At 33.8% G+C, this 24,932-nt stretch overlaps 1 protein-coding gene across 1 annotated transcript; it reads left to right on the forward strand.

The window, feature by feature from the left end:
* Nucleotides 503-17,828, forward strand: LOC18604477 (protein NRDE2 homolog). The gene is made up of 10 exons (XM_018118148.1): nt 503-1,060; nt 1,535-2,303; nt 3,347-3,965; nt 4,802-4,973; nt 6,151-6,511; nt 8,409-8,519; nt 9,770-10,121; nt 12,978-13,203; nt 16,461-16,682; nt 17,502-17,828. The coding sequence occupies exons 1-10, from the start codon at nt 516-518 to the stop codon at nt 17,650-17,652; spliced, it is 3,528 nt and encodes a 1,175-aa protein (XP_017973637.1). The 5' UTR covers nt 503-515; the 3' UTR covers nt 17,653-17,828.

Here is a 24,932-nt window from a genome sequence, read left to right on the forward strand (position 1 = left end):
CAAACTGTTTATGTTTTTGTTTCATCTAATTTTATGATTCTACAATAATGACAGTTGTGGTATGTAATCTATCAAATGGGGGTAGTTTTTTTATTGGATAATATACCTTTTAGGGTTGCATTGTAACAACTACATTATTTTAATTATTTTTTAAAACAATTTATAACCATTATAATATTAAAAATGCTGATATTAATAAATAATTTTTGATATTTACTGATTTAAAAATTTTATACTGAATTTTTAATATCAATTGTTTATAAATTTTTACAAACCTATTGCATGGTGCAGATTTTTTTTATTTATTTTTATTAATTTTGTTAATTTGTTCGTCGAGTTGATCGGAGTTGTTCAATTTATTGATTTTTTTTTTATCAAATTACTTCGGGTTCGGGTAAACGAGTTCAACTGGTTCTCAAGGTGCGGGTCAGTTTTGCTCCACGTGAGCTAAGCCATAAGAATACCGTTTTCATGAGAAATAAGAAAATGTATAAAGCGGCGGTCAGGAGGTGAGAATGGGAAAAATGGATGGAAACGCAAACGCAATGGACGACCAACAAAACCCACAAGACCCAAGGCCCTCTCTCTTCCCTGTCTTTCCTGCCGCCGGCGCTGCCGCTGCCGCTGCCACTGCCTCTGCTACTGCCACTGCTACTGCTACTACAGCTGCTACTACTAGTGCCCCCCAATGGCTTTGCAACCCTAGCTTCACGAGCGGCCTTTCCCTCATTAACGACGCCGCTTCCTCCCTTCCCCGCGCTCTGAACGTAGAGGAAGAAGATGAAGATGAAGATGAAAATGAAGAAGGAAAGCAACAACAGCAGCAGAAGAATTACCATTCTTATGAGCTACTTGAGGAAGAAGAAGAGGATGAGGAAGATTCTGATTCTGATGGAGAAAAGTACGACGAGAGACAAAAGAATAAGAAAAAGAGTAAGAAGAGGAATAAGAAGAGAAGGATATTGAAAGAACTCGGTGATTCCAAATCCATTCATGCTAAAGATTATTACTTTGATTCTCATCCAGATCATGATAACTTGGCCTACGGCTCTCTCTACCGGTTCTCTATCTCTCTTCATTCCTTCTCTCGTTTTGTTAGGCTCCGTTTCTTGCTATGGGAAATGCAGTACCAGTTCTTACTTTAATTACTTGCTTATATAACTGCTCAATACTGGCTATGTAAAATTATGCATCTTGTCTTGAAAATTTTTTCCTGCATTTGTAATCTTAATTCTTCAACAGTATTGTTTGTTTTTTGTCCAAAATTTGCCTTTTGTTTTAGGAATCAAAATACAGATTGCATAAATTGAAAATCTGATATTACCTTAATTCTCTCTGGCAAATTTGGCTTTTCATTCTTGAATTTCGTATTGATTCTGCTTCTCCCTGTTGGACTTGTTTTGCTGTGTAGTGTCAAAGAAAAATTTGATGAAAAAGTAGCTAAGTGTTTTAAGACTTGCCTTGATTCCCCTAAGGACCAAACTGCTAAATCTGAAACATTTAACATTTGATTTTCCATCATTTTCTATTGCAGGATGGATGTTCCACGCTATAAACTTTATAGTCCTCAACAATTATCTGCATTTTTATCCCAAGGGTTGTACCGTTGGACTCAGAGGGCTTCAACATTTGATAAGGATGCTGATATTGATGCCCTGGATACTAAACTAAAGTCTGCTGGTCGATACTGGTCTCCCAACAATGCTGCCCTCGAACGCCATAACAACTTAAAGCGTCTTCGCCTTTTTGCCCCCAAAAATTCTTCACATTTTGCTCCTGCTGATTTCATTCCTTTATCAGATAGTCAATCATCAGATCAACTTGATGATGAAATTTCAATCTCAAACAATTCAATCATTGAAGAATCCTGGGAGGATGAAGTGCTACGCAAAACACGGGAATTCAACAAATTGACTAGGGAGCATCCCCATGATGAAAAAGCATGGCTAGCCTTTGCAGAGTTCCAGGACAAGGTTGCCAGTATGCAACGACAGAAAGGTGTTCGCCTGCAGACTCTCGAAAAGAAGATTAGCATACTTGAGAAGGCAACTGAGCTTAATCCAGATAATGAACAGCTTTTGCTCTGTCTTATGAAGGCCTATCAAAAAAGGGATAATACTGATGTGTTAGTTGGGAGATGGGAAAGCATACTTAGTCAGCATTCAGGCAGTTATATGTTGTGGAAAGAATTCTTGCATGTTGTTCAAGGGGAGTTCTCCAGATTTAAGGTTTCAGATATGAGAAAAATGTATGCACATGCAATCCAAGCTCTATCTGCTACCTGCAGCAAGCAGTTTAGGCAGGTTCTTAATTTAGTGCATTTTAGTTTTTTACTTTATTTCTTCTGGTTGTAGTATGAATGATATTCTCTTTGTGATTGATTTTCAATTGTTTTTTATTTAACTGCTGTCAAGTAATGCCTTGATTATGTATTTTGTCAAGTTTTATGTACAGCATTGCATTTATGGTGGCTAAGTTTGCTGATTTGGTCATGTGATGTTATAACTCTGTCATTTCTTTTGAACAGATAATGCAAGTTGATGCCTGATTTACTACAAAATAATAATTCAGTACTGGGTTCTGAGTGTTGATACCAATGCCTATTAGCAGAACTCATAAGTTGATGACTAGGAGTTTATATCTTTCCTTGAATAGGTTACCAGAGTAACCTTCATTTCTAGAAATTGCATGACAGAACAAGTTTGTCCTTGGAGGTGAAAGCTCTTGATTGGCTAATTTGCATAATAAATGACATGAAAAAGTTGCCCTTCCATGACTACTTCATTTGCATAAAAGTTGTGTTCAAACTTGAATCACTCTATATGTTGGTTCATACCACTAGAATTAGGCCTCTGATATCTTTCAAACTTAAATTGCCTTGATAATGGTTTAAAGGGCAAGCATAAACCTAGAAAGAAACCTATGAACTATCAGCAAACTCCAAACTGATGCAAATCACCAAAATGTCCTCAATAAGCATGTGCCTTGAAAATTCGTCACTTTGCAGAAAGGCCTATAACTCCAGAGAATCTTTCATTAATGACTCTGCTATGAACTGATTTAACCTTGAAATATTGTACCGATCATCGAAACTTGGGAATACTCATCTGGATTTAATGTCATGTGTGGAGCCCATAAAAATAACAGTGGCTTGTTTGTTTGTTCTTTGTTGTTCATGCTTTTATTGATACTATTAGTTGGTATGAATTAGATATCTTTAATCAGCATTCATTTTCCAGTCTTTTCCTGTCTTTTACATTATATGGACTTTGATTTTGCAAGAAACTAATTCAAAATAAGACAAGTTTCTTTATCTTGGTTTTTATGCATGGTCAATTTGATGCAGATTCATCAAACTAGTAAATGTCCTGACTCTGCTATGGTCCATCTGGAGCTTGGTCTGGTCGATATATTTCTTTCCCTCTGTAGATTTGAGTGGCAGACTGGTCACCAGGAGTTGGCCACTGCTTTATTTCAAGCTGAAATTGAATTTAGTTTGTTTTGCCCTTCTCTATTCTTAAATGAGCATAGTAAGCAGAGACTATTTAAGCACTTCTGGGAGAGTGATGCTGCTCGAGTTGGGGAAGAAGGGGCCCTTGGTTGGTCCATGTGGTTGGAAAAAGAAGAAGAAAATAGGCAGAGAGTTATGAAAGAAGAGGGTTTAGATAAGAATGATGAGGGTGGTTGGACTGGCTGGTCAGAACCATTGTCCAAAAGGAAGAAAACTAGCACAAATATTGCAAATATTGCTAACAATGATGTGACGGCTGAGGAGTTTGATGAGGAAATTGAGAACGAAGATATTAAGCAAGAAGATGATACTGAAGCTTTGCTGAAACAGTTGGGCATTGATGTTGATGCTGGGGCCAGTGCTGAGGTTAAAGACACTTTGACATGGGCTAGATGGTCAGAAGAAGAGTCATCAAGAGACTCTGATCAATGGATGCCTGTTCGTGCAAAACCTGGTCTCTCTTCTCTTCTCTCTCTCTCTCTCTCTCTCTCTATATATATATATATATATATGTATGTATGTATGTATGTATGTATGTATGTATGTACATATTCGTGTGCACTCTTCTGCCTTACTCCAAGTGGGCTTGTTTGGATACTTGTGGATGTATATGAGGTTTACATCATATTTTTATTTTATATGGAAAGGGTTAAAATGTACACTTAAATTTTTTTCTGGTAAAATGACTTATCATGCAAGCATCAATCTCAAATTTTTCAACTTGGGCTTGTCTCTATGTACTCTTCACTCTTAACTTACTATCAGAGCTTATGCCAATTCTAATTTTTTCTGGAAATATGTGGAGAGCATCTAAGTTTATAGCTTTTGGCTACTCTAGTTTTTATTTATATTTGTACTCTCTAGGATATTATATCTTGTTCTTGTTCTTTTGACATCATTTTTTTTGTATTGATTTATTCTCATTTATAATGACAAAGAAACCTCACTTGTCATCTGGACTGTATATTTAGGACTAAGGATCTGCTTTCCTTTGGGTCTGTTTTGTTATTACTTTGTAATTATTTTTACATTTTTTAAACAATTTGTTTTGTTTTAGGCAAAATATAATGTTTATGGTATATGGATATAAAAGCTTATATTTTGTTGTTAATATGTCCCTATTCCTACAGTATTTAATCTCTGTTATTTTGAGATAAATTGTAACATTGCAAGATTTATACATATTTTGTAGTATTATTTTTGTAACGTGTAAGTATATTTTTTCACATTATGATTTGCAATTATCTGGAGCAAATATTCACATGTAGTTAATTTGCTGGTATAAAACAGGTGCAGTTACTACTATTCATGGGACACCCGATGGAGAAGTGGATGGACAATTTATGAGAGAGATATTGTATGAAGACATAAGTGAATACTTGTTCTCTCTGAGCTCAGCAGAGGCTCGCTTATCTCTAGTATTCCAGTTCATTGATTTTTATGGTGGGAAAATCTCCTCTTGGTAAGTTTCACATTATTCACCTTTGAATAATGTGATGCATTCTTGTGTCAAATCTGTCTTTTGCTGTCTTGCTTCATCACTGTTCTGTGATAAACTCTCCACCATCTTGTCCTTTTTGTCTGTTTTTGTAACATGCACATATACTCATGTACACACAAAACAATATTTAAAATTTGGTTCTCACATATGATACTGGAAAATATGTGGGCAGATGATGGTTTATCCCAGTCTTCACATGCTTTCTTAATTTTCTGTTTGGTTTATATGATAGAATTACGGTATGCTTAGGCTTGAAGAATGACTAACGGTAGTTATAGCTTGTTACTTGTGATCTTATACACACAGGTAATTAATTTGATTTGACTGGATCCCCACATGCTAGGGGTAGCATAATCTAATGGATGATAACCACTTTTTCGTGCATTTATGAAAGAGTGCTTGTGTAATGAATAGGCTTGTATTGCTAGAGGAAAATAGTATGAGTTAATTGTTCTTGTAATTAGAATTGAGCAGCACTGTGCATTCATAAAGTTAGGTTGAATTTTCTCAACATTGCCAATTTTTTTAGAGTTGTTTGAATCTGACAGTACTCATTGGTTTTTTAGGTATATGTAATTATCTAGTCTGCTTTGACAACTTTCCTAAAATGGATTCACTTCGAATTTGTCTCTTAGAACCTCTAATCTAGTTAAAATATTTGAATTACGAATATTCAAATTTTTTGAAGGAAGAAAGTGATTTTACCCAGGAAGAAAACTGATTATGCTGTTGACTTACACAGAAAACACTCATTTGCAACAATTTTCTCTGTTTTGGACGTTGTCAATGGTCAGAATTTTTCCTCAAGATGCTTTCCATGTGAAAAAGCTACCTGAAGATGCATATTTTTGGTCTTTAAAGGTGATTGATGTTTTTGTATGAGCACTTAATGGGCCAGTACTATATTCTTTTGTTTTAGCTTGTCAAGGCCTGATGCTTCATATTAGGGTTATTTTTTAGTTCAAAATCAAGAGTAACCTGGTTTTAGGTTGTTTAGAAGGATGGCTGCATGAGAGTGCAAACATGTAACACCGTGACGCGTAAATGTGTTAGTAAGGATATATTAACGATTTCAGGTTTAAATGAAAAGTCATTTAAAGCAACCTTGCTCTCTCTCTCTCTCTCTTTTTCTTTCTAGGGTTTGTACCAACAGTTCCAGTTGGACTGAGAAAATTCTTGGCCTGGAGGAGCTACCAGATTGTATTGGGGAAAATATGAGAAGACTGCATGATGATTTGACCAAATTACAGAATAAATCTGGTCAATTTAGTTTGGAATTCCTTTGGGACAGTGCGAGAGGCATCCTTCAGAGGACTGAAATGATGAAATTTCTTCGCAATGCTGCATTACTTTGCTTAACTGCCTTTCCCCGTAATCATATATTGGAAGAAGCTACTCTTTTGGCCGAAGAACTCTTCGTAACAAAAATGAACTCATCTAGCTGTTCAGTTACCCCATGTCAGGCTTTGGCAAAGCACCTTCTAAAATGTGATCGGCAGGTATTTTTTATTTGTTCAACCTGTCTAAAGGGGATCTTGTAACTCCTTTGGTTGAAATTTTTTATTTATTATCATGAAATGCATGATTTCTTTTTGTTGCAACTGATAGTACGTGCATTGGGAATATTTTAGATAGTTTCCATTAATTCAGCAGCAAGAGTGATGTTCTCTGTGAAGTTTCTTTATTTTCTGTGTCATTGGGAAAGAAATAATACTGTTGGTGATAGAATTACAAGTTTTCATTTGAGTTCTTTCACTTGGGTGATAGAATACAAGTTTGCTTCCAAGTTCTTTCAATTGTTTCTCCAGTTTTTTCTTTTGTTTGAACATATCCTTAGGTTGCTAAAAGTTTACGGTGCGTAGTGGTATGTTTAGTCTTTATCCACCATTGAATGTTTGTGTCATGTTAGTTTATGTAGGGATGCAAATATAGATTTCTTTTCTGTTGCTTTATTCATTATTGGAAAATATCTTTTTTAAGCTTTTTCTACTTATCGGATAGGATGATTTTACAGCAATTCAGGCTTGGCCTAGCGATTATTACCTTTCTTGGGTCCAAGGTTGGAATACTTGCTCTCCCTTGTAACTCCCATATATACCATTAAAAAAAAAAGGATAAGATACTTTTTCTTCAAATTACTCATGACCTTTTCTTTTGTCCTTTTCTTGTTTTCACATTTTGGTGTATTAAGACTCCATTGGTTTAATGATTTTGTTAGACTTTTTTGTTATGAAAGCGAATAATGTCTTTGAATAATTAAAAAAGAACATTGTAATTATTCTAGAGAACAAAATGCATGCTTTAACTTTTATGTATAATAGTTATGTTTGGATTGGTATTAAATTTTATGTGTTTATTCATTTTTAATCAATTATGATTTCTTTTTCCAATTTGCATTTGCTTTTGCTTTTTAGCAATTTCCTTGGAAGCAAAAGCAAATAACAAAATGCAAGTAGCAAAAATAATGATGAAATGAAGATTGAATGAATATAAGGTAACGTTTGGTATGAGGGAAGTGGGAGTACATTTCTTACAATGTGCTCAATTAAATTACGTTGCAGTGTTTGTTTTGCAATAAATTACTGTAATGTAAGATTGCAATACAATCAGATTGCATTGCACTCTGCAACGTTTTTAAAGGCATTTTTGTCCTTCAACTTTGTTACTTTGTTAAAAATATTTAATATGTTATAATTTGTTTTTTTTATATAGATTTCGAGGATGTCTTTTTATTATTCTTAGTAGTTATGGTGACAATTAATAAAATTTATATTATCTTTTAAAGGAAAAAGAAATTCAAATAAAATATATAATATAGAAAATTATATTAAGAAATGAAGATAAAATATATAAAATTATAATAAAAAATAAAAATAAAATATATGACATTAAAAATATATTTAAGAGATGATATTATATAAAAATTAACAATAAAAAATACAAGTATATTAAACTTGCATTTTAATAAATAGGGGCAATTCTGGAAATTGATATTACATTCTTAGTAAAGTACTTGTAAACCAAATGTTGTAATGTTATCTTCCCTGAATTTTAGTCATTACTTTGCTTATATACCAAACACTACAATGTTATCTTCTCTACAATCACACTGCATTATAAAGTACCAAACGCCACTTAAATGCAATATGTTGTCATTATCATGGCATTTGATTGAGACTCTCATGCTAAAATAAATAGCAAGTAATGGTGGAGTATGTTCAGGAATGTGGTAGCAATTTAACATGTTCATGGCATGGTTGGAGTCATTTGGGTTGTCAAAGGTCTGAATTTTTCAGAAATCAAATCGAAAAAGTAATTTGATTTGCTCTTGCAATATGGAGTTCTTTTTCTGGTTTCTGCTTTTAGTTTATCTATTTTAGTACTCTGTTATTGTAGGATCTCTTGCTCTGTGGAATCTATGCACGTAGAGAGGCTGTGTATGGGAATATGGATCAGGCCAGGAGAGTATTTGACATGGCATTGTTGTCACTTCCTGGGCTTCCATTGGTGAGTTTTTAATGCTCTGATGAATAGAATTACTGACCCAATATATTCACTGTAGGTGCTGAATTCTGCTTGCCGTGGAGATTTAGTGAGGGCAAATATGACAAAAGAATCTGTAGTGGGGGGACAGGTTGAATAAAATAATTTTGAGGTTCCTTTTCCTATACCTGAAAGATGTTTAAAATCTCAGTATGGGTAGCTGCCCGTGCTGCCCCCACTATGGATCCGTCCTTGCTTGTCCCACCCTGTCCCCATTGTATGTTTTTATATGGTAAATATATAATAATATAGTATGTATATTTAGAGTGAAGGCAGGGACGAGGATCAAGCTTGATCCCTGATTGAGGGTGGCAGGGATCAGTATTTTTTCACCTCCCTATTCCCAGTATATGTTAATGGCAAAACGGTAGCCACCATAGTCCCCACTGCACCTGCAGTTCTGCACAACAACCTCCATTGCCAATACGAATGCCCATGATGTTGCTAATGCCTTGGAACTGAGGTGCTGAAATTTTAATTGAAAGTTGAAACACAGTAGTAATTTAGCCAAATGATAATAATACTGATTAAATACATTAGGTAGGTTTGAACACTTAACATTTCAATAGTGTTTTGTTAAAGATATCTTATTAAATGGTTTTCAAGATGAGTAACCAGAAGTATTGAAAAAAGTCATTGAAATTAAAATTTTCTACTCAGTCGGTACACAACACATGAATTACACAGGTGCCATTGATTTCTTTGCATCAGACCATGTACATATGATTGGCTATAATGAAATAATTAATTTCCTTCTTTTAAATTTTGTTTTAATAAGTAGACAGATTGGTGTTGAAACCTTTAGTATTCCCCTTTTATGAGATGAAATTGTTTCTATTTCTTTATTTAAATGCTTATATTGGCAGCAATTAAATATTTTAGCTTTGTTTGCTGTCACAAATTCATTTAGTTCCTCTGAATTTTTTTTTGAAGTTATCTTCGTTTCCTGTGATCTTTGTAGACTTATGATGATGTTCTGTTCTAAACTGTTCTATCTGTTTATTTCTCTGATCTAACTTTTCATTTTAGCAATGCAATCTTTGGTTTTCCTCCCCGTTATGTATAAAGGAATTCTTGAAGTTTATTATACATGATTTGACATCTCAAATTTTGAAAATTTTCACCCATTTTCTGTGTGCAAAAATGCAGTCATTTAATCCTTTTATCTTTTTTCAATATAAAGATGTTAATAATAGTCTTATTCATATGAGCAGGATCTACAGGCTAATTCTCCTCTTCTATATTTATGGTATGCTGAGGCTGAACTAGGACACAATAATGGTTATAATTTTGAATCATCTTCACGTGCAATGCATATTCTCTCGTGCCTAGGAAGTGGTATGACTTACGGTCCATTTAAATGTCATCCATCGAGCTTGCAACTTTTGAGAGCACGCCAAGGGTATAAAGAAAAAATAAGCGCATTAAGATCAAAATGGATGCGAGGTCTTGTTGATGATCAGTCAGTTGCCCTAGTTTGTGCAGCAGCTTTGTTTGAAGAGTTGACTGCTGGATGGGCTGCGGGTATTGAAATTATAGATGATGTTTTTACAATGGTGCTTCCAGGTATTCATCACATCTTTTTCCTTTTTTTTTTCCCTTTTATTCTTTAATACTGTTAACACCTTCAAGGTTCTTTACCTTTTTTAAGTAAATTAGCTTATTTACCCAATCTATGGACATTTGTAGAAGTTACAAGAAAATTAATACTAAAGTAGCTGCATGATTTTTGAAATAATGCTATATGAGTATGAAACTTAGATTCTTTTCTTTCTTCTTGATTGTGATCAAGAAACTCTGGGTGTGAAGTTTAGGGATCTTGTTTCTTTTCCCATGTCATTATTTAAATTTCCTGTTTTACTCAAGTATTTAGATAAAATAACCACATAAATCCTAGCCTCTTACTGTCCCGCATCATTGGTGTTTCCACTAAACAAGATATTGTTATAAATGACTGGCCATAATTGGAAAATATAGTCTGCCTATCTGAATGACAGTCTAAAATTTTTTTCTTTTCCTGAAATTGAAACTGACACCCCATAGAAAACAGGCCAATTACTCTAAGGTAACATAGGAGGCTCAAAGGTACCTCTATAAGGTAACAAGTCTTCCACATTGGAAACAGGACTAATAATTAAATGACTAGGCAAATCTTGCAAATAAGCATGAGATCCAAGTTTTCAGATGATAGATGCTAGGTGTAAATTTAGAAAACTGGATTTTTTATTATTTGGGCTGGTTTGGATTTGTTTTATTTGTTTAGGTGGGTTTATTTTGTTTATGTGGCCTTAAATTTAGCATTTTGAAGCTCATATAAATAGGGGTTTAGTTAGACTTTAGATTTTAGCATTTGACTAGTATTTTGATATTGAGAAATGAATATTGAGCTAGTGACTTAAGATTTTGCAATTGAGATTATTCTCTTGAGTGTTTGTTTGAGAGTGCATGGTTTATAGGAGACATTTGAAGAATTTTGAGGAATTCTTGGGGGTTGATTCATCCAAATCTATATTTGTTTGTTCAAGGCTTGGTTGGAAAAGATCAAGTCGTTTAGGCTCCATTTGTAATTAGGAAAATGGCTTCTAGAAGTCATTTTTCTGATTTTCTGGTGTTTGGATATCAAAAATTGGCATGGTCAACTGAAAGGAAGGCCAAAAGCCAAGGAAATCGTCTTCCATTTTGTTTGTCTTTTTGGAATGGAAGACAATTTCCAAAAAGCCAAAGGCTCTTTCTTCTTTTGCACCAACCCCAAAATTTCTTAATCCAAGACTAGACCGGCCACCACTACCGCACTCTCCCTTCGCTGGTGACTTCTTCTCCCTCCTTTGATCTCTCTTCCTTCTCTCTTTTTGGCTTCCCTTTCTCCCAGAGCCTCTACTCTAGTTTCTTTCTCAAGTGGCTTTTTCTCCCATCATTGCTTTTTCCTTCTCTTTCTTTTTCTGTTTTTGTCATTGTTGGTGGTAGCACTTGTTGGCACAAACTTATAGCCCTTTAAATTTTTTCTCTTTGGCCTCCTCTCATCTTTAACCAATCCCATCTTTTTGCTCTAAACCAGTCATCAGTGTCTCCAAATCTCCATTGATTTCAATCTTTTTTGTCTTAAATCTTAAATCATAATCATCCAAACCAATGAATCGAGGTTACTACACTCTTTTGGGTTGATGTGAATTTCGGTAGTGGGTTTGATAGATATTTGATTGTGGTTCAGTCCAAATTGATGCTTTTGTTTTTCTTTTTTTTTTTATTTAATATTTGACTTTTTTTTTTAAATTAACACTTTGAAAAGTCGCATGGTGCTTAAGGTTGTGAATGTTGATTGTTAGTTGATGGATGTGGTTGTGATGCATTAGATCGTGATAATGGAAATTTTCTGGTGAAAGCCAAAACAAGAAAATGTTTGTTAATGTATTTACCAAAAGAGGGAAAATGCTTTCTTTTCTGAAAACTAATTTCCACAGAAAAATAATTGTTTTCTAGAAATCCATTTCTGTGTGCCAAAGGAGCCTTAATTGGGAGATTTTTCTTGTAGACATTGAATTTCCTAAGTTAATTTGCAACAGGCATGGGGGGTATTAGTTCCTTGAGATGAAGAATAATTTATTTCCCCCTTTTCAGCTAACCAAACAGCCTGTAAATATAATCATTAATGAATAATATGATTTTGCAATTCGCGCAGTCTCTGATTGTGAAGTGATATTAGTTAGTGGCCTTTTCCATTACTATTGAGGACATGGTAGTTTTAGTTATGCATCTCATGCTTGATAGGACGATACATTTACACTTGTTATTGTTAAGAATTCTTCCTTAGGATAGCGTTAGTGTTGCTTCGTATAAGGAAAAAGACTTATTGGCTCATTTTCATTAGTGTTTAATCCATACTATCTAATGCACCTGTCATGATAATTCACATGTATGGGATCCACAATTCATGAATGGGTCTCACGGACATGAATGGCAATTATGAATATATCAGAGGATCTGTTGAAAAGAGTAATGTAGGAGTCTCCACCCAAAAAGGACTTTCTAGGTCTTATGGTACAAGGTTTAGCTATGTATTTCTGTTCAAGATGGGTTTATTTTTTTATTCTAATAACAAAGTATTAATTCTAGTACTAACAGGTTTCAACTATAATTGTACTGCATGTCTTGTCAATTTTTATTTTTATTTTTTTTTGGGTATAAATGATCTTGAGCTTCATAATGGGAGGTAACCTACCCCATTCCAGAAACCTTACCCCTCTCCTTCTAGTATTTAAACATGAAACCTCCAAGTAGGGATCTCAATATCAATTTGAAGTATATTCATCCGTAGGAAAAAAGTTTTTCACCAAGGCAATTGGACCAAAAGATTTTCCCTATAATTTGATTGATAGTGCTACCTGGTTCCTTTAATGCAACAGGCTAAATTCTTGTGCTTTGCAGAAAGAAGAAGCCAAAGTTACTGTCTGGAATGCCTATTCAACTATTACATTAGGATGCTTCAGAGACATCATGGGCAATTTACTTTGTCCAAAGCTTGGGAGTCTGTCACACATGGGCTGCAAATATATCCTTCCAGCCCAGAACTCTTTAATGCTTTAGTGGAGATCAGCTGTCTTTACACAACTCCTAATAAATTGCGGCAGATGTTTGATGACTACTGTCACAAGTAAGATCATCTTCCTTGTGTCTGTAAACTGTTCAAGGTCCTGCTTTTAGTTTTAGGAAACACATGCTATATGTTATATATTTTGTGAGGAAATTATCTTAATTTAATGGAAGAAGTGCAGAGGATGGAGATCCCATCTTTGTAGAAGTAAACAAGTAGTCCTCTCTGTTTTCGTTGTTTATATTCTATAACATTATTGTACTAGAAAATCTTGTCAGATGCTATGGTGTGACTAAATAATTGAAACCATAAAGATAATTTATATAAGAAACTTTAGTTTTGAAAAAAATTATAAATAGTGAGGAGAAAAAATAGGATAGTTTTAATGTAAATGAAGAAAAACAATGGAAATGGTGAGGGTTTATTACCCAGTTAGATAAGGCTCAAACTCATTATAAAGTTTTAAAAGCATAATATTTATTCTCATTGTTTCTTTTATTTCCGTATCGTACTTTAGTTTATAAAATTCATCCTTGATTTTCAACTTCTTTCTTATTTTTCTTTTATTTCTAATGTAGTAATATTCCAACTGTTGAGACTCATGGCAGGTCCAGAGTGGTTTCCCACCACCAATTTAATCATTTATTTAAAGTACATTTTCCATTATCCAGAAGAATTTTTGAAAAATAAACAAAACAAACACAACTATAAACTGAGAGGAATTTGACTAGAAAATGTTAAGGAAATTGATCAAACTTGATCGAGAAATAAAAGGAAATGAGTGGCAAATGCAAAGATTTCATTCTTGAAGTTTCCTGAAATTTAATTTTTGCTAAAAGATTGAATCCAAGCATTGAGAACTTTTGGTGTAAAATTTGTGATAATATATAGTGGAAGGAAATGCCAAGAAGGCAAAAGTAGAAAAATCATTAAAGGAAATTTATGGAAAATTTAGTACGTAAAATTTGTGGGCTGACTAGGTCATAAAGGCAAAACCTCTATGTAAGTGTGGAAGTTCAAATGGAGTTACTTTATATTTTTTGTTGATGAGTACAGTTTTGAAGGTGGTAAATAATATGCAAGTGTTGGAAAGTGACAAGATTTTACAATTTCTTAAATATCAATATATGTTGTTTTCATCATCTTTAAAATGATATTTGTTTTAGTACCCTTTAACTTCATTATGCTAACTTTTTGTAAGGGAAGAATCTTATATTAGTTGTTGAATTTATAACCAAGCATTTTCTTCTACCTTATGCATATAGTAACAAAAAACTCAGATACACTTCCATTTTTAGAATGGTTTAGGTATTCGTTATTTTAAACAAATATACAAACTCTATATAAATAAAATATTAGGTGAAATTAATCAATTAATTATCTCCTAACTTACTTATTTTCTTCATTTCATTTCAATATCTATTTATCATGTAAAAAGGAATCTACCTTGCAATGTGTAGGCATTGTTTCTTGTTTATTTATTGCAAAAGTTGATTGGGGAAGACACTTATCTATAGAAAATGTTGATTTTTCCATGTAAGCATTTAAAATGTTTTGGTGGTTGTTGATCCTAAGTGGGCAGTGCTAGAAAGGGGGTGAATAGCACTTCTATAGAAATTTGAAACTTTAAGCTGAAATAAGACGAAACCTGAGAAAAGTTAAGTAAATGAATTAGGTGTAGAGTTCACCAAATAAGGAAGGGTTGAGAGTAGACAATGCAAAGTGATAAATAGTAGTTCTGTTTGCTTGGCCTACATTTACTTCCTCAACAACCCTTGTCAAGGATTTTCAATCTAAATTTTCACTAAACCAGTGGAGTTAACAGTCTACACAAAACATTTATAAGGGAGCTAACCAAGTTTGAAAAACCAAACTACAATCCCAAAGACTGTTTCCCACATTCAATCTCACAAGTTTACAGCTCAAAGAAAACCAAATTACAATCCCAAAGACTGTTTTCCATATTCAATCTCATAAGTTTACAGCTCAAAGAATGTCTAACTAATCACTCAAAATGTTTGTATATACCAATACGGTTCAAGCTCACAACACTGAATATGAGCATAAGCATAATGAACTACATAACATTTGATTTTTCAGCTCTAATCCTTCAACATTCTAGTTACTTTAGATATTGCTTTGTGGTCACTTTTATAGTGGGTCTTCAAAATTTAGCCATTTGAGAGGGAAATGTCTATTATAGATGTGTCAGATTTCTGAAATGACAACAGCTTGGTTTTGTTCTGCAATACTTGACAAAAATAATTTAACTAGATAAGAAGTGACCCTGAACTGAAATTTAAAATTTTAACTAGTTATGTAACTTCCTTTAACTAGTTAGCAGGTCTAGCATTGGAGGCTTTAGACTTCCTATATGCACTTAACTAAACCAAAACTCTTTAACTGGTTGAGGTGTGTTCCTCATACTTCTTTTAAGCTTCCGTCTAGAATTAACTAGTTAAGTAAAAACATTTAACTAGTTAAGTTGTTTTTCTTCCTTTTTTGCCTCAATTGCACTTAATCATTAAGAAAAACACTTTATCTGGTTAAGTTGAACTTGTTCTTTATCAATCATATTCTTCCAACTAACTTTGTTCTTTTCACCTTCAAGTATGTTCCTTTGGAGTTGATCATAATGAAGATTCCATTTTAGCTCAAATAAGCCTGAACCACTTCATCAATTATCGTTTGGAGTGTTTTGTTATCATCAAAATCAATGGGTTGAACAATGGTAAATAGACTAATAGACTCGTGGAAGGGAAAGTCACTCTATGTTTGACAAACAATGCTGACTCTTATGTAAAAAACCATTTAAGTAAGGGCATTGAACTGTTTATTTTTATATTAAATTTTTTTGGACACTGATGTTAATATAGAAGTTTTAAATATTTCTTTGACTTTCTACTTCCCTTTAAATTGGACTTGTATTTGAATGGAAATTGGCTCTTTATTAAAGCTATTGAAAATCAAAATGTATCCTCAACAGTTGAAGTTATTCATGTCTTGGCTCTCTTTTTTACCTTTGGGGACTGCCAGCTTCATTGAGTGAATTTTTATGTATATATTTTTTAATTTTGACTGAGTATTTACTATATTGTTCAGTCATAATACATGAGTCATGAAAGTCATATTTTGCCTTCCATTTCTCTATACATAAATGAATTAACCAGATATTTTGAATGAATATTTTCTTCAAATTTAGCAATTTGTTGCAAGTTATCTTTTGGGTTTGGAACAAATTGCATTGATTTTGGTCGTGATTTTCTCCATTTTTCGTTTAACTTATATTGACATTGTTATTCTGTAAATATTCTCAGGAAACCATCAGTTATTGTTTGGCTTTTTGCATTAATATTTGAGATGAGTCGGAGGGGCTCTATGCATAGGATCCATGGATTGTTTGAGAGGGCACTAGCCAATGATCAATTGCATAATTCAGTTATACTCTGGCGTTGGTACATTTCATATGAGATTAACATAGTGCGCAATCCATCTGCAGCAAGACGAACTTTCTTTCGTGCTATTCATGCCTGCCCATGGTTAGTGGTTTCTCCCTTGATGTCATGTAAACCAAACTGGTTCCTTATGATTGAAAGAACTGGCTATAATGTGGAAGGCCATAGACCAGAGCTTCATGAACTACAATCTCAAACCAACGCAGTTAACCTGCTAGTCATTTGCAACTTTCTCCAATTTGTGAGTCTAAAATAGTGGTAATTTGGTATGAAAAGTGAGGACAAACAAATAAAGAAGTTTAGAAGGAGGCTTATGTACTTTGACCATTAGCTTAAGATGTAGGGGATTGAGCTTGTTATTAGATTCGGATCTTTATCAGGAAAATATTATAAATGCTTTCTATTTGGAAATATATTAACATTTCTATTTGTGGCTAGTATAAGTGGTTCTGTATGAAGACATGATAAAGTTGGTGAAACATCATTAAATATGAAATCTACATAGGATTATATAATTAAGAGGAAAAAGATGTTTGATAATTGCTGCAAGAAGCTGGATTAAATGTTTTAGGTAACTTCTGAATCAATGAATTCAGAATAGTTGGAATAAAGTTCTTTTCAGCTGCTTAAATTCTCTTGTGCTGCATCTTTGTTCTCACCTGACATGTTTTGACAGTCATCATAGAATAACCTTCATTACTTTATTAGTTGACCTAGCCTTAAGGGAAGCATATCTTATTGGTGCATGCTCAAGCCTTATTCTGCATATATTGTATGTTTGCAAATTGCTATAGATTCGACTAGGATTAGCTGGCCTCACAACTTTTAGTACATTTAAACTTTTAAGATGTAAGTTCCACTTTTTGTAATCCTCATCTTAATGTTGATCCATATCATTCCCAGGTCGAAAAAGCTATGGCTTGATGGTTTCCTCAAATTAAACTCCATCTTAACGGCAAAAGAGCTGTCAGACCTTCAAGAAGTCATGAGGGAAAAGGAATTGAATATGAGGACTGATATTTACGAGATTCTTCTGCAAGATGAGCTTGTATAATGATTGGTGGTCGCATGACCTCAATGTAATATGTAACTCAAGAAATATGTTGTACGGAATTATATGAAAAATGTAACGATAATGCAAATGTTATTTCGAATGTAGGGTGTAAGGCAAATTTAGTAAGGATTGCAATCAGTCTTGGCTCGAGAAGTTGCAAATTGTATTGTTCCAAAGAAGCAATCTCTCTCTCTCTCTCTTTATATATATATATACACACTAGATTGCTTGCAGGATCACCGGATCAATAAAATTTGACTACAAAGTGTAGTAGGAACACTGGATATTAATTTTGTTTTAAAAAGAAGATTAAAATAAAATTTAACGAGAAGAAAATTTAAAGAAAACTTAAAGAAAAGAGTTCAGAATTTTCTTTGTAGGAGAGATTTTACAAAGAAGCTTTTTTATAAGTGATTTTAGCTTCTGTGTTGTTTAGAATACAATGGGAGCCTTTTGTAGATGTTTTGCCAACAATTACTCTTTGAAAAAATTCACAAGAATTTATTGAAATGTTGAAATTTTTTTTTTTTTTTGCTGAAGATGCCTTGCAACTTCAAGAGCACTTTTGAAGATGCCTTGCAAATCCTAAGGATGCTTGTCTCTTTTGCTTTTTAGAGATGTATTTGCTTTGTAGAGATGCCTTACAAGCTTCAGGGGATGCTTTTGTCTTCTTTACATTTCAAAGATGCCCTACAAGTCTCAAGGATGCTTTTGTCTTTTTTACTTTTTTAGATATGTTTTTGTTTTTTCTTTTTCTCATTCTTAGTGGTATGTAGTATTCGTCTTGGTCTAGGTCAACAGTTTTGTTGGATGACTCAGAAGTCTCATGTTCATCCTCTTCATCAGAGTTGATGGATTGAAGCATTTCTGTCATGATCGTGTATTCTTGTGTATTTTTTACCTGGGTAAGTAGTGCACTTGCGTTTGATTTTGCTTGTAAAAATCTTGCAACTTCTTGATTTGAGGTAGCTATCTTGCATAAACCAGTTAACAAGATATTGTACATCATATATTCTATCATCAAACTTGTCCTACCACTTGGTCTTGAAGGTTCGGATTATTGTGGGGGCACCATTTTGGGTATAAATATCATATGTATAGTCCCATGAAGTTATCTAGGAAATAGTTGATTTTGAGAGGAAGTGGATAGGGATATCTAATTTGTTATGATTTGGTTCAGGTTGAAATGTTTGGCTTAGTGGATAGTAATGAATTCAGGATCATCTTTTTTTGCTTAGTGTTTAAACAATACACACCTTGTTTGAATCAAAATATTTTGATAATATTGTTGGGGTTTCTGTAGATCCCACAGTTTGTAGTGCCATCCTTTAAAAGTTTTTTGGATTGCAACGTTAGGGGATTTTTCATAAAAGCCTCAATTAGTAAAACTTTTTGGAAAGACTTTTTGCGAAAGTACTGAGTAGAACTCCTATGAAAAGAGGGCTTTGTTGTGATGTTGGGAAAATAGTTTGGAGAGGTTTAGGTTCGTGCAAAACAACCTCTTTGCCTTTTGAGGATTCTGTTGTAGTAATAGCAATTTGTTTAAGAGGAGTGTTCTTATTGATTTGCTTCTAGGGATTGAGAAAGAGACTCAATTCATTTTTTGATTTGTGAGTCAAGATCATTTGGATCTTGGGCATTTTGGTAAATTTTGAATATTTTTGAGGAGCTTTCTCCCTTCAGTTCATTTTCTCGAGTACAAATTTCACATGATTTGATTGGTCATTGGGAAAGATTTTGGGAAGGAAACTCTCATTTTTTTTTCTTTTGATCTCTCAAAGCATGGTTTTCCCTGTAAAAATTCTCTAGCAAGAAAATCGGCAAGGAATTTGATTCTCTTTTGATATATTCAATGTCAAAGTCAAATATAATTAAAATTGCTTGCCATTTGGCAAAAAATTGTTTTTAAGCAATATTTTGGACATCTTTTTACAAAACTTCTTTTGCTGATTTACAATCGATTCATAGAAGGAATTTTTTATTGAGTAAATCACTTTGAAATTTTGAAATACATAAAACAATTAATAAAATTTCCTTTGCGATAATACTGTAATTTTGTTGAGTAGGCGTCCAATGTTTCCAGGTGAATTGGACTATTTGTTCCTTCTTATTTTTAACTTGCTTAAAAATATCCCCATATCCTATGTCTGAGGCATCTATTTCTACTATTTTTGGGGTACTTGGGTTGTTGGTCCCAAAAAGCGTGCTAGAAGGGGGTTGTATAGTACTTTTGGAATGACATTAAAATTCCTTCCAAGAAAAGAGCTGATTAAAGGAATTTGAAAATGGAAGTTTAAAGCTTGCTAGAGGAATAATTTAAGTGCTAAAAGTAAGAAGAAAATAAAAGAAGGTAGATAAAATACAATGATTTATAGTTGTTCAGTCCCCTTAACCTACATTTACTACCTTGATCTCTTAATTAAGGATTTTTAAATCAATTCACTAAAATTAGTGGAATTCCCAAGCTTTTACAATGGCTTTTCACAGGCTCCGCCACAACCTTTAACAATGGTTTTTCACGGGATCAACCAAAACCCAAAATGGCTTTTCAAAGGCTCAATCACAACCTTTAACAATGGTTTTTCATAGGATCAACAAAAACCCAAAACTAATTTTTCTAAGGCTAAGTTAGAACCTACCACAACAACCAAGCTAACCCAAGCTTGATCAACCCCTTAGAGTGTCTCTCACACTCTAAGTAAATAGGAAATAGAGAAAAGATGAAGTACAATTGATCACCTAGCTGATCTAAGATGTACGAAGTTAAGCTCAAACAATTTTTTAAAGGATGGGAGTGAAAAACAAGTGTAAAGAGAAGGTTTTTGGTCTTTTAAGCTCAAAATCACTTTGGATAAGTTCTCTATCTTGTTTTTGACTGTCGGAGAGGCTTTCAATACTTTTCACACTCTAAGTAAATAGGAAATAGAGAAAAGATGAAGTACAATTGATCACCTAGCTGATCTAAGATGTACAAAGTTAAGCTCAAACACTTTTTTAAAGGATGGGAGTGAAATACAAGTGTAAAGAGAAGGTTTTTGGTCTTTTAAGCTCAAAATCACTTTGGATAAGTTCTCTATCTTGTTTTTGACTGTCGGAGAGGCTTTCAATACTTGTAAAATCACATATGGCCGTAGAAGACAGAACTAGCCATTTTTGGTCGTTATTTTGTCATTTTGTGCTTAAATTCAAATTTTTTGACAGTGTGCTCTTAGTTGACTAACCATGCTTCTTAGTCAATTAAGTCTTCTCTGTCTTGTAATCAAATTCTCTAGCAGTGAGCTTTTAGCTGGCTAACAAGACTTCTTATTCGACTAAGTCTTCTCTATCTCGTAGTCAAATTTTTGACCGTGAGCTTTTAGTTGGCCAACCATACTTCTTAGTCGATTAAGCATTCTCTGTCTTGCAATCTGCTTTACTTTGTTAATTGGTTAAGAAAGACTTTGACCGATTAAGAGCTTACTGTTTCTAGAACAACCAACTTCACCAACTTTTCTTTGTTTGATTAATTCTTCTCTTAGCTTGGTAACACTGATCTTCCATTTCCCTTAAACAGCCATGAGATGTGTTAGTCATCCGAGACTTCTTGAATTGTTCTTCACAAATTTGATTGCCTTCATTTTGGATCTTCACTTTTGGATTTTAGCTAACTAACTCCCTTGGTTAACCGACTAAGAGGCTTCTGTTTGTATCCAGCACCCGCTTAACTGATTAAATCTTGTGTTAACCAGTTAAGACCTTTCTGTCTGTCTTTAGTGTAGCACCAAGAATTGCTTCAATAGATTAAGGATTTGTGTTAATCGGTTAAGACTAATCTGTCTTCATTAGAGCTTTTTCTTCTTTGCTTGTTTAACCAATTAACCCATCTTGCAACTAAACAAGCACCTTGACTTGCTTTCAAACGCCAATTATATTAATGAATTTAAGCTTTCTCTTGCACACTTAAACAATATAATTAGACATCAATGAATGAGAATTTTTTGCTATCATCAAAAACATATAGAGTCAACATTCTCTATCTTTTATTTTTTATGATTACAAAATACTCCTAGTTTAAGAGTGCAATGTCTATGTTCAATATGAATGCTTCAAATCTTTATGCATAATGAGTTGCTCCCTTTTAGTCATTGCATCTAGTTTTCTTTACATAATATTCAACAAATCCAAAACTAAGCATCACACACATAAATTAAACATGACTTCTATTAAACTCTATTTAACTTAATTTTCCATCTCTCCTTTTTCTTTTTCACCATTAAACACTCATACTCCTAAGTCATACAAGCTTATAGATATAGTTCAACAACTTCAAGAGTCAAGCTTGTGTCTATGTAGGAACAAATGTATGGGAGTTAAATCATTTCAAGAAATTGTCAAGGATTACTTAAATAATGTTCAAGTAAATTTGATCATTTTGTCATAATCAACACTATAATAATTTTAAAGCTAACATGGATTTGCTAGATGTATAGAAAGGAGTTCTTTAATATGCAATTTAGTTTGCTTGACAAGATCAATATGTGTAAGAGTCCAAGGAGTAGGATTCTTTTTGAGCCTATCATGCAAAGGTTTATAGATTTTGCTAAGGCTAGGATAAAAATCAATGATGTAATTAAGGTTTCTTAAGAATCTTTGGAGTTAGGTTTTATCTATGTTGGTCCCAATAATATGTGCTAGAGGGGGGGGGGGTGAATAGCACAATTTGTCTCTTTCAAATATTGTCTCAAAGTCTAGATAAGGGCAAGACAAATGAAGGAAAGAAAATGAAACAAAAACAGAGTAAAGATGACAGCAAAATTCAGAGTGGTTCTGTCACGACCTAAATTCCGGGTCATGACCGGCGTATGGGCCCAATGAATGTAGGCCACTAAGCCCAAGCAAGCCTATTAATCTTACATGTTCATCATTCCATTATAAATTACTAAGTCATCTATCATAACTTAGAATCAAAATAATATTAAGCATTGCCACTTCATACTGGCATACCAAACAAGTGTATATACACTGTCTACGCATGTATCTTAATAATTCACATTAGGTTTGTTTATACACAACAAAAGGAGACTCGATGTCCAGCGGAGAGACTCGGACGAATGTACAGCTACTGAATGCCAAGACACCTACCAAAAGATGGATACAAGCCCACGAGGACACCTCGTCCTAGTTACCGACTGTCTCTTAATCTGAAAACATGAAGTTGAAAATGGTGAGCATAAACTCAGTGAGTGAACAAGAAGGGAACAAGCATACCATAAGGAATGTTTATCGAAATCATGATGCACTCATTTTCTCAAAACAATGCAATTTGTTCTAGTTCTTAGTATAACCCCTCATGTAAACCCCTCATGAGTAAATCACTTAAAAGATCCATATTCAACTATGGTACCAAAGAATCGAAAAATATAGCAAAACCCACAAGTTAGCCAAAATGGATAGAAAGTTTCTCGTTGCAGCGAACTTCATTCTCGTTGCAGCGAGAACCAGGTCTGGTGAAGGCCCTCAAACCTGAGAGTTTCTCGTTGCAGCGAGAGTCATAACATAAAGGAAAAAGGCTCATTTTCCTTTAAAACAAGCCATCTTGCTAAAATAACAATAGCAACATGTAACACATGTAAACTCCCAAATTTCAACAAATCAAATGCTCACATATTTGCATTTACAACCATATACCATATATGTATATATATATATATACATCAATCATCATGTACACCCTCCCAACATCATCATCTCATATGCAACGGCCTATGCGTACTCCCACTCGCACATAGTCGGGTCAGCAATGACTTATGTGCACTCCCATTCGCACATAGCTGGGTCAGCAAAGGCTTATGTGCACTCCTACTCACACATAGCAGGGTCCACATCAACATGCTAAGAAGCATCCAATGCATATCATGCATTTTATTATATTGTGATAACACATAAACCATTGTATAGCACATTTTCATAATATCAAATCATTTTACTAAAAGCTTGTTCCCAAGGTACATTTTCTAAGACAAGTTGGATAGAATCTTTCATATTTCCCAAAACAAGTTTGAAATGCAAGTCCACTCACCCGTATTCGTTGAGCCTTTAGCCGACTGTTAATCCCCCTAATGATCCAATTGGGGTGATGGGGCTTCGTTAGCACCTACCATCAAATTAACATTTCCATAATGTCAATTTACATACTATAAACCCTAAAAGCTATCTTTTAGCTAACTTTCAATTGCCATTTAAATGGCCATCCATTTTCACTTTCCTATCACTCCAAAGTGAATTAACAATCTCAACTACAAAATATCACAAATCAAATCTCGTTTCATTCTCAACACTTAAAACCCAATACTAGCTTACCACTCACCTTGATAGCTTTGTAACTTTGAACTTCTTTCCAAAAGCTCTCAAGCTATTAATAAAGCTTCCTCTTTCTCTCCCTAAAGCACCTAACTAGTGAGAGATTATGGAAACAAGATTTTCATTATTTTTGAGGTTTTTAAAGTGAGAGAGTGGAAGAATACAAGGGTTCTAGTAAAAAGGGCACCAAGGTATGAAAATTAGAACTAGAGAGAGAAAGTTATGAAAGCTTCACATCAAGCTTCCATGGAAGAATTGAAGAAACGTGAGAGGGAAGAGAACAAGAAGAAGAAGTTGCTAGAAGGAGAGGATATTTATGGCCCAAGCGTATCCACTCCCTTGGAAATTACTAAAATACCCATCCACAAATTAGCTTAATCCTTGAAATCCCACACTTTTTCTTCAATTTTCCCACCTAGGGTTTGTGTTCTTTCCTTTCCTTTTTACTTCATGCTTTGGCCAGCCATATGGGTGAGACTAAGAGAGTTTTAAATAGATTTTACAAGGAAATTCTAGAATAATCCAAGCTTGACACATGGCATGTTTCCATTGGTCCATGTGTAATACTTATCCATTAAGCAATCTCTCTCCACCACATAAAATGTTTCAATTATCCACAATGTAAAATGTTAATGGCTGAAATCCATGGGCATGACAAGTGTTAGGTGGTGTAAAATTCCAAAAATTCCCATTTTGTCCTCGAGTGACAAAATTACCATTTTGCCCTTAGAACATAAAAATCATCAAAATTTTTATTTCCTTGTCATTTCACCCATATTTTCATCATTCATTTATGCTTTAGGCCTATTTAAGCCATAATATTGTTTAAAACTTACTTTTATGGGCTTGTTGAGAAAATGACGAAATTACCCCTGATTAGGGATATCGTGTATATTTCTATCTACGAGTCTATAAAGGTCAAGGTCTTACGGTTCAGTCCA

This window comes from Theobroma cacao, chromosome 3, assembly GCF_000208745.1.
Source record: "Theobroma cacao cultivar B97-61/B2 chromosome 3, Criollo_cocoa_genome_V2, whole genome shotgun sequence".
NCBI lineage: Eukaryota > Viridiplantae > Streptophyta > Magnoliopsida > Malvales > Malvaceae > Theobroma > Theobroma cacao.

What these genes read in the sequence shown, in the direction of transcription:
- LOC18604477 (XM_018118148.1), top strand. Translation starts at nt 516, where the DNA reads ATGGGAAAAATGGATGGAAACGCAAACGCAATGGACGACCAACAAAAC. An exon ending in TTTTACAATGGTGCTTCCAG is followed by an intron (nt 10,122 to 12,977) that starts GTATTCATCACA and finishes TGTGCTTTGCAG; the next exon opens with AAAGAAGAAGCCAAAGTTAC. An exon ending in TTTGATGACTACTGTCACAA is followed by an intron (nt 13,204 to 16,460) that starts GTAAGATCATCT and finishes AAATATTCTCAG; the next exon opens with GAAACCATCAGTTATTGTTT.